The sequence below is a fragment of the Pelophylax lessonae genome (genome assembly GCF_965119305.1).
Source record: "Pelophylax lessonae genome assembly, chromosome: 6".
In the NCBI taxonomy this organism is placed as follows: Eukaryota; Metazoa; Chordata; class Amphibia; order Anura; family Ranidae; genus Pelophylax; species Pelophylax lessonae.
In genome coordinates this window covers 51,029,727-51,040,952 of record NC_138773.1, presented here as the reverse complement: position 1 = coordinate 51,040,952, position 11,226 = coordinate 51,029,727, and the positions used below count along the sequence as shown (strand labels likewise).

Sequence of the window (11,226 nt, the reverse complement as noted above, 5' to 3'; positions counted from 1 at the left end):
AGAAGTTCCCCAAAAAGACACAAGACTCGCCATAGTGTAAAACCAAAAAAATTTTTATCACCTATAAATTGTACATTGGATAGTCATAAACTGGCCAGCTATAGCATGAACGCCTGTCCTTCTGGGATTTTTTAGCTATAATATCCACCACCAGTGCTCCATGGAGGGTTCCAGCTGAGACTGAGCCGTGATTGATGCTGCACCTTTGCAGCTTTGCTGTGGGAAATCCATATATAGTGTGAGTTGCCATCTTCATACTCCTCTTGTACGAATAAAGGCCTTGGCTTGGTATTACCAAAAGCGGTATAGACCTCCTGTGATAGGAGTTCCATGCAAGCTGGTAAGCGTGCATTTTTTATGGTGGAGGTCACACTTCATTTGCGGAGATAAAAATCCTGACGGAAAAACTTCTTCCCCACTCTATCCATACCAAAAAAGTTTGAGTTTTTTTTGGTTTAGTTGGTAGGTGTTAAGCTGACACTTTTACTTTTGTACAGATCTTTTAATGTATTTGAGATTACATTTCATGTTTCATGTTTTTTTTGTCTTATGTCACAAATGTTTGCTTTGCAATTTTATTCCTATAAATCAGGGGTCTCTAAATTGCGGCCCATGGGCCAGATGCGATCCTTTGCTTACCCTTATCATCCCACTGACACTATCACTGACATTAACAGTGGGGCATAATTCCTCCCACTGACATCAACAATGGGGCACTATTCCTCCCACTAATTCCAATGATGGGGCACTATTCCTCCTCCCACTTGCGCTATATAATGCTCTTACTCCCACTGTCCACCATTAATTGTGTGTGTGTGTCTGAATTTGACTTTAATTTAACTTGAGATTAGCCTTAAGAGATGAGTTCGTGGGTCTGCTGATTCTCCTTTCACTACTATCAAGTAACATGCTGAAGATGGGATAAGACCTGCCAGTGTTATTTACAGAGGAACTCCAGTTATTTTTTTATTTTATTTTTTTTTTTCAATTTTGAATGCCCCTCCTCTTCTGTGTTAAAAACAACTCCAGCTCTGCTTACCCTCTCTATGCTTCAGCAAACTCTCCGGCTTCCTACCCCATCCAGTGCTGATAGTCACATCATTCTGCTTATTTCCTATGAGCATAGCCTGCCATCAGAGTTGTATAAAGTACTCGAAACCCATACTTGAGTAAAAGTACAAGTGCTCGATCAAAAAGTGACTTGAGTAGAAGTGGAAGTACTCGATCAAAAAGTGACTTGAGTAGAAGTGGAAGTGCTCGATCAAAAAGTGACTTGAGTAGAAGTACTAAAGTATTCAACATTTTTTGTACTTAAGTATTGCAAGTAGTTTTTTTTTTTAATTTTGCTACTCAAGTACTGAAAGTAAAAGCACCAGTAGTTTTTAAAAATAATTTGCAAGTACTGAAAGTAAAAGTACAAGTACTGTGTTATGTAGTTATTCAAGAAAGAAGTCAAAAGTTTGAACATCATATTTTTTTATTATTTCAAATGCAGCTTTTATTTATACATACAGTAGCATTTATTTTCGTATGCGCTGATAATACACATGTTTTGAGCTTCATGAAACCTGCCATCTACTGTTCTGGCAGTGGTAATTTTTATAATAGTAACGAGTAACTATGCAGCAAAAAAAAAAAAAAAAAATATTGGAGTAGAAGTATTGAAATCATTGAAAAAATGTAGTGAAGTAAAAGTGGAAGTAGGAGAAAAAAATTCTACTCTAGGAAAGTACAGATACCGCCTTTCGGTACTTAAGTACAGTAGTGAAGTAGTTCTACTTAGTTACTATACATCTCTGCCTGCCATTTATAAGCTCCCTAGGAGGTCTCAACATTTAGGCTGGGGTCACGGAACTCTAGGACTGAGCAGTGCTCACATGTCAATACATTGGTGCCACTCAGTGCAGTAGAATGCAGATCCCCACCACCACTGGAGTAAAGAGAGGAAGCTTCTATGATGACTCAAGACCAGCTAGAACAGCACAGCACACTGGACTTCAATTTTATTTTCTCTAGTAGCTAATGGCGCTTTTCCACTGCATGGAACCGAATGGTTCGGTTCGCTTTTGTGCTTTTCCACTGCTGGTACCGCATGGTATGATGTAGGAACGGTTCGGTACGGTACAGTACGGCGGCGCTTTTCCACTGCATGGAACCGAATGGTACGGCTCTCAAAAACAGTACCAACTCGATTGTGGTTCCAAGAGGTACCATACCCGGTACCATATCCCACAATCCTTTGCATGTAGTCACTACTAGCCACTGATTGGTCAGAGAATCCCACCCACACCATTGTTATCCCACCCACTTAACTTTAGTACTACTTTAGTGGAAAAGCAAACCATACCGTACCATACCGAACCGTTCCAACACCGTACCATGGGGTACCAGCAGTGGAAAAGCAAACCGGGCCAAGCAGGGCCGAGTAGAGCCGAGCCGGTACTTGCAGTGCAAAAGTGCTATAAGTGGACTTCATATTTTAAAGAATTATCATTATATGTTACTGTTTTGTCTCCCTTCGACAAAATACATGTAATACTTTGTCCAATGTTGCTAGATGCTTCCTAACCCTAGTAATGAGGTTGGCTTTTGCGCTATCTGACAACATAGCTAGTAACGTCCACTTGTCTCAGACTCTCTGAGAGGCACTCCTATTGTGGATGCAATTAACTGGGAGGTTGTTGGCATCTGGTTGGATATACGAGTGGCGATAGCAAATCAATAAAGTACTGTATCTTGTATTTTAGTAGGTAAGATCACGACAAGGATTTTAGAGAAGTGATTAATTATATGTTTTAAAACACGGTGCCTTAAATAGGCAGCCATGTCACCAAGAGGCTTGGTCTAAACACAAACCAGTTATAGCAGACATAGTTCAAGTATTGTACCAATATGCAAGCATATATAAGGAAGTATAATCACATGATCTTACCGGTAACCAGTAGTCCTCCACTAATGTGGAGGAGCCAAGTAAAAGACCATGGACATACTAAGTAGCAGTGTACCAGTCCTTGTAACTTAAAGGGCCTGGGGCATATACGCTATATTACCAAAAGTAGTGGGATGCTTGCCTTTACACCCACATAAATTTTAGTGGCATCCCATTTTTAGTTGGTAGGATTCAATATTGAGTTGGCCCACCCTTTGCAGCTAAAACAGCTTTACCTCTTCTGGGAAGTCTGTCCACAAGGTTTAGGAGTGTGTCTATGAGAATGTTTGACCATTCTTCTTGAAGCATATTTGTGAGGTTAGGCACTGATGTGGATGAGAAGGCCTGGCTCGCAGCCTTTGCCCTAATTCATCCCATCGTGTTCTATTGGGTTGAGGTCAGGACTCTGTGCAGGCCAGTCAAGTTCCTCCACCCCCAACTCACTCATCCATGTGTTTATGGACTTTGCTTTGTGCACTGGTGCGTAGTCATGTTGGAACAGGAAGAGCAAACCCCAAACTGTTCCCACAAATTTGGGAGCATGAAATTGTCCAAAATGTCTTGGTATGCTGACATTTAAAAAGTTGTTTTTTTTTTTGTCAAAGGAACTAAGGGGCCAAGCCCAACCCCTGAAAAAAAAAACCCACACCATAATCCCCCTTCCACCAAATGATTAGGACCAACACACAAAGCAAGGTCCATAAAGACATGGATGAGCAAGTTTTATGAGTCCTGACCTCAACCCAATAGAACGCCTTTGCGATGAATTAGAGTGGAGACTGCGAGCCAGGCCTTCTCTCCAACATTAGTGCCTAGCCTCACAAATTCTGGAAGAATGGTCAAACATTCCCATAGACAAACTCCTAAACCTTGTGGACAGACTTCCCAGAAGAGTTGAAGCTGTTATAGCTGCAAAGGGTGGGCCAACTCAATATTGAACCCTACGACTAAGACTGGGATGCCAATAAAGTTCATGTGGGTGTAAAAGCAGGTGTTTCAATACTTTTGGTAATGTAGTGTATTTATGCCCTTGCTGCTTTTTTACCATAGGGACACCTACCTATATGGGGGCTTTGGTGAAATATAAGGGGTCTAAACGGGGATGAGGGGCTGCACCACACAGGGTAATTAGGGTATGCCCAGGAACAATTGGCACACCCTATATTTGTGACTTTTAGCACCTGTTTCTTCATAAAAATCTTTTAAAATTAACAAGCAAAACTAAATGTCAGGCTCAAAATACTTTCAAACGTTACCCCGGGAGGATGAACAGTCGCTGTGGCAGATGCCACTGTCATATCCCAGGCATCCACAAAGCCCACATTAAGGTCCTGGAAAATTTCTCTCAGCACAAGATACTGGGTATAACCATGGAAGTCTCCCTGTATTTCAACCGGGGCATGTATTTCCCTGGTGTTTTCTGTTTTAATGATAACCTTGGTGTCGGGACTACGAAGGAAAAGGCGTTCTACTGCTCGGCGGATGTTGAGTGCCCGTTTGATGAAAAGTTTCAGAGGAAACTGTCTGAAGTGCTGTCCCATGGTTATAACAAAAATGGTGTTCTTCCCTCCAGCACGCTGATCGATCTGCCGACTGGTGTACATATCCTCCTTGAAGTAGTAGAAAGTGTCATGCTCCAGGGGGAAGCCATGTCTTTTATAGGAGACATATAGGTCCTTGTTCATATTTAGGGCTTCCAGGGACTTTGACCAACTAGACCATCCCCCTTCATGGTAACGAAAGTATTGCACAACTGTTGGAGGCAAGAACAAGTATTAAAATAAGAGCAGTACAGTTTCAGAGTTGTTTTCTCTCTCTTTAATTGGATGCTGGACTAAAATAGACTTTGTTCCCTGCCTGCAGTAAAACTGTATACAACACCTCCTACAGGTGTAACCTGGCATCACGCCTTGACCATTCAGGAAAAAGTGAACCTCTCAAGTGATATGCGGGGACCAATCCAACAACAGATGCAAACAGTGGCAAGCTTGTAATGGCTGCAGCAATGTTTGTTAATGTTCACAAACTCTTTTGTGGACCTGGTAAACCCCCCCCCCCCCCCCCCGATTACAAGTAAACACTGAACATAAGGCTTTGACATCTGTCTGACTCTGAACTAACTCCTGCCACTGCAGTGCCTTGCAAAAGTATTCACCCCCTGACTTTTTACCTATTTTTTTTACATTACAGCCTTAAGTTCAATGTTTTGTAAATCTGAATTTTTATGTGATGGATCAGAACACAATAGTCTAAGTTGGTGAAGTGAAATGAGAAAAATATATATATACATAAAACTATTTTTTAGAAATAGAAAACAGAAAATTGGCATGTGCGTATGTATTCACCCCCTTTGTTATGAAGCCCATAAAAAGCTCTGGTGCAACCAATTACCTTCAGAAGTCACATAATTAGTGAAATGATGTCCACCTGTGTGCAATCTAAGTGTCACATGATCTATCATTACATATACACACCTTTTTTGAAAGGTCCCAGAGGCTGCAACATCTAAGCAAGAGGCACCACTAACCAAACACTGCCATGAAGACCAAGGAACTCTCCAAACAAGTAAGGGACAATGTTGTTGAGAAGTACAAGTCAGGGTTAGGTTATAAAAAAATATCTAAATCTTTGATGATCCCCAGGAGCACAATCAAATCTATCATAACTAAATGGAAAGAACATGGCACAACAGCAAACCGGCTGCCCACCAAAACTCACGGACCGGGCAAGGAGGGCATTAATCAAAAAGGCAGCACAGAGACCTAAGGTAACCTTGGAGGAACTGCAGAGTTCCGCATCAGAGACTGGAGTATCTGTACATAGGACGGCAATAAGCCGTACGCTCTATAGGGCTGGGCTTTTATGGCAGAGTGGCCAGAAGAAACCATTACTTTCAGTAAAAAACAAAATGTCACATTCTGAGTTTGCGAACAGGCATGTGGTAGATTCCCAAAATTTATGGTGGAAGGTGCTCTGGTCTGATGAGACTAAAATTTAACTTTTCAGCCATCAAAGAAAACGCTATGTCTGGCGCAACCCAACACATCACATCATCCAAAGAACACCATGTTTTTCAGCAGCCGGGACTGGGAAACTGATCAGAGTTGAGGGAAAGTGGATGGTGCCAAATACAGGGATATTCTTGAGCAAAACCTGTACCACTCTGTGCATAATTTGAGGCTAGGATGGAGGTTCACCTTCCAGCAGGACAGTGACCCCAAACACACTGCTAAAACAACACTTGAGTGGTTTAAGAGGAAACATGTAAATGTGTTTGAATGGCCTAGTGAAAGCCCAGACCTCAATCCAATAGAAAATCTGTGGTAAGACTTAAAGATTGCTGTTCACAAGCGCAAACCATCCAACTTGAAGGAGCTGGAACAGTTTTACAAGGAGGAATGGGCAAAAATCTCAGTGGTAAGATGTGGCAAGCTCATAGAGACTTATCCAAAGCGACTTGGAGCTGTGATTGCCGCAAAGGTGGCTCTACAAAGTATTGACTTTAGGGGGGTGAATAGTTGTACACATTGACTTTTTCTGTTATTTTGTCCTATTTTTGTTTGCTTCACAATAATAATAAAAAAAAAACATCTTCAAAGTTGTGGGCATGTTCTGTAAATTAAATGATGCAAATCATCCAACAATCCATGTTAATTCCAGGTTGTAAGGCAACAAAACACAAAATATGCCAAGGGGCAACTACTTTTGCAAGGCACTGTATTGTCCAAAATTAGCCCTCTCCCTACCATATGACAGTTCAGTGTGGGAGCTGCTACTGGCCACTAAAGATCCCACTGGGGCTGGGATCAGGGTTTCCTCATGTTCAAAGATAACTAGCTGAGCAACGGCAGATTTACTCAATCTTTGATACTCTTCTTAATTTGATCACCAGGTTCACTATAGGCACAATATATTGTCAGATGTTTGTGTATAAAGAACTATAAAGAAATGTAAAACTAAAAAAAGAAGAATTGAGCACTTTAGCCAACTTTAAAATCGATTAATGTGGAATGAAAATGGGTATAGCTTTCTCCATGCCCAAAAAAAGGATTATTAATTCATACTTACCTGTAAAATCCATTTCTTGAAGTACATCACAGGACACAGAGCCATTAATCATAACATATGGGTTATATAGCCACCTATAGGTGAAGGACACTGGAAACCAATCAGAATTGATGACCCCCTATATAACCCCTCCCAGACAGGAAGTACCTTAGTTTTTTAGCAACAATAAATACCCCATAGAAGAGGAGAGGGACCTCTGTGTCTCGTGACGTACTTCAAGAAATGGATTTTACAGGTAAGTATGAATTAAAAATCCATTTTTCTTTTCATACATCACAGGACACAGAGCCATTAATCATAACATATGGGATGTCCCAAAGCAATGCATCTGAGGGGAGGGGGACACCAAAAAATACCGTCATCTGATCCCAAAAGAAGGATTACACCGCCGCCTGCAGAACACTGTTGCCAAAAGCAGACTCCTCCTGGGTCCCAACATCCACTCTGTAGAAACGAGCGAATGTATGTACCGACGACCAGGTTGTGGTCTTACAAATCTAAGCCATAGAGGCTTGATGGCGATGTGCCCAAGAGGCACCTACTCCTCTGGTAGAATGTGTCTTCACAGGAAAAGGTGAAACCTTTTCTACTAAACCATACGACTGGGTAATAACTATGTGAATCCAACAAGAAATTGTAGATTTAGATGCTCCCAACCCCTTTCTGGGCCCTTCTGGCAGTACAAACAAGCTCTAGGTCTTACGAATCTAAGCGGTCTCCCTTAAGTAAAACTTAAGTGCACGCACTACATCAAGAGAATTTAATAACTTTTCCTCCTTTGAGTGAGGACCTGGAAAAAAAGAAGGTAGTATAATGTCCTGATTCAAATGACAGGCGGACACTACCTTCGGCAAAAAATATGAGTGTGGTCGTAAAATCACACTATCTTGATAAAATATCAGGAATGGCTCTTTACAGGAAAGAGCTGCTACTTCCGATACCCTTCTAGCTGAAAAAGAAATGTAGGATATCAGTGCATGTTTGTATCCTTCTCTTACTGACTGAATCTACTATTATAGGTTGTAATGAAATTATACATGTAATTTATGCTCCTAAAACACCTGACGGTACTCCTTGCATGTCGGGCCTCTGTATGTGGCTATGCTGTGACAAAGTCCCACATATGTGGTATTTCTATACTCAAGAGGAGTAGTAGAATGTATTTTGGGGTGTCATTTTTGCTATGTACATGCTATGTACTAGAAATATCCTATAAATTGACAACTTTGTGTAAAAAAAAATGCGTTTTCATTTTCTTTCCACATTTTCCAAAAACTTGTGGAAAAAAATGACATGCTCAAAAGACTCATTATGCCTCATAGAATATACATTGGGGTGTTTGCTTTCTAAAATGGGGTCATTTTGTGGGTAATTCCATTGTCCTGGTGCTCCAGGGCCTTCAAAACTGTGATAGGTCGTTAGGAAATTATATGTGTAATTTATGCTCCTAGAATACCTGACGGTGCTCCTTGAATATTGGGCCTCTGTATGTGGCCAGGCTGTATAAAAGTATCACACATGTGGTATCGCCATACTCAGGAGGAGTAGCAGAATGTATTTTGGGGTGTAATTGCAAGTATGCGTGTACTGTGTGTAAGAAATAACTTGTAATTATGACAATTTTGTGTAAAAAAACAAAAAAATATATATTTCTTAATATTCCCAAGAATTGTGGGAAAAAATTACAACTTCAAAAAACTCACCATGCCTCTTACTAAATACCCTTGAATGTCTACTTTCCAAAAAGGGGTCATTTGGGGGGTATATGTACTGTCCTGACATTTCACAGCCTCAAGAAATTAGGTCGTCGGTACATCAGGTGTGATCAATTTTCAATTATTGGCACCATAGCTTGTAGACTCTATAACTTTCACACAGACTAAATAATGACCCCTAATTTGGGTTATTTTACCAAAGATATGTAGAAGTATAAATTTTGGCCCAAATTTATGAAACAAAAATTACTTATTTGCTAAATTTTATAATAGAAACTAAAACAAAATGTGTTTTTTTCAAAATGTTCGCTCTTTTTTCACTTATATCGCAAAAAATAAAAAACCCAGTGGTGATTAAATACTACCAAAAGAAAGCTCTATTTGTGTGAAAAAAAATGATAAAAAATTTGATTGGGTACAGCGTTGCATGACTGAGTAATTATCATTCAAAGTGTGAGAGAGCCGAAAGCTGAAAATTGGTCTGGGCAGGAAGGGGGTGTAACTGCTCTGTATGGAAGTGGTTAAAAAACAATCTGTGAAAAAAGTGCCACATTTTTTAAAGAAAAGGAAAAAAAATGTAAATGTCAATTGATACAGTTTCTTCTGTGATAACGCGTGCAAAACACCCAATGTGCTCCTTCCACCCTATCCACCAAACTGACTCACCAGATGAGAAGCTGGTCAAATCATAAACCAGCAATAGCGCTTTAAATAATGTATATAATTTCCAGCAGGTCAGTCGCAAATCCAAAAACTGATCTTCCCAAACTATCCATAAACATTTTTTTCTCAGGGGTATGCAAGGTGAGGAATTATAAAAGAAAAGGAAGAATCCCAATAGCGTAATTCTGTAAAAACTTTACTAATTTATTAAAACATATGTATATGCACTCACATTTCTAGGTGTCTACCCAACACTAAGGTATCTGGCATGCTTATCCCTTACTCCAGCTGTAACTCCAAGCCGCGAGTGTAAGGTAAAGTTGTATTGCAGTGTTGATCGGCTTCCTGGCCCCGCCCTTCTAGTTTCGTCACATGACATCCTCACGGAGCGGTAGCTGAAGTTATCGCAATCAAAAAGACCAGTTTTCTGGTCAAAAGAACCAGGGGAGCTTGCCCCAGAGGTTCAAAAGGCTGCTTTTGTAAAACTGACAGCACCAAATTGAAGTCCTAAGGACACAATGGTGACTTCACAGGTGGAAGCAAACGCAATATTCCCTGGACGAAGGTTTGGAACAACGAATGGGAAGCGATCAGTTCCTGGAAAAAAACGATAAAGCTAAAATCTGCCCTTTAATCATGCTCAAAGCTAATTTCATATCCACCCCCACTTGCAGGAAAGCTAGAATTCTCCCTATAATAAATGAGCAGGGATGCCATTTCCTGGCTTCACACCAGGCAATGTAGGATTTCCAGACCCTGTAATAAATATTTCTAGAGACTGGTTTCCTAGCATTTATCAGCGTATGAACTGCTGGGACAGATACACCCTGCTCCTTTAGGATTAAGGCTTCAATAGCCACGCTGTCAAATTTAGAGACTGTACAGCGGGGTGGAATATCAGGCCTTGAGAGAGTAGATCCGGATGCAGTGGAAGAACCCAAGGCCTCGTCGCTGCCAACTTCTGGATTTGTGCATACCAAATCCTATTCGGCCATGCCAGAGCTACCAGAACAACTGGCTTCCCCTCTAGCTGGATCCTGCGCAACAGACGCGGTATCAGCAGCACCGGAGGAAAGGCATAAATCAGGGAAAACTCCTCCCAAGGAGTCACCAAAAAATCCACCCAACTGCGAGTGGATCCCTGGTCCTGAACACAAATCTCTCCAACTTGTTGTTGAACCTTGATGCCAACAGATCTATGTCTGGGACCCCCCCCCAGCATAGGCAGATCGATTGTAAAATCTTGGGATGTAAGGACCATTCCCCTGGAAATATCTGTTGACGGCTCAAAAAATCTGCCTGCCAGTTCTCTATTCCTGGAATAAACACTTCTGTCAGGCATGGCACAAACCTCTCTGCCCAGGACAGGATGATATCCACCTCTTTCTGGGCTGAGCGACTCTTTGTACCTCCTTGATGATGGTTGACATAAGCCACAGCCGTGGCATTGTCGGATTGCACCCTGAGAGGGTGACCCCGAAGTCTGGGCATCCAGAATTTCAGAGCCCAACTGACTGCATGAATTTCCAGAACGTTGATGGGGAGATGACTCTCTACCTAAGACCATTTCCCCTGGACAGTAGCTTCCTCCAGAACTGCTCTCCAACCAGAGAGACTGGCATCTGTGGTTACTACCTTCCAGGTCACTGGAAGAAAGGATCCCGAGACTGAACTTTCCCGCTCCATGCAGACAGAATGTTCTTCTGCAAGGGTGTGGCATGGAATTGAGCATAGGGAATAGCCTCGAATGGGGACACCATCTTCCCCAGTAACATCATGCAAAGACGTATAGAAGGATATCTCAGCCTTACTATGGACCAAACCTGATCCTTCAAGTCTGAGACCCTCCTT

The 11,226-nt window shown here is 41.4% G+C and overlaps 1 protein-coding gene across 1 annotated transcript in view; it reads right to left on the bottom strand.

Moving 5' to 3' along the window:
* Nucleotides 1-4,093: 4,093 nt before the first annotated feature.
* Nucleotides 4,094-11,226, bottom strand: part of LOC309557339 (NXPE family member 4-like) — a 158,876-nt gene continuing 151,743 nt past the window's right edge. Inside the window, exon 6 of the mRNA XM_082260015.1 lies at nt 4,094-4,682. Within this exon, the coding sequence (XP_082116141.1) occupies nt 4,138-4,682 (545 nt within the window). The 3' untranslated portion in view covers nt 4,094-4,137. The remainder of the gene's footprint in view (nt 4,683-11,226) is intronic.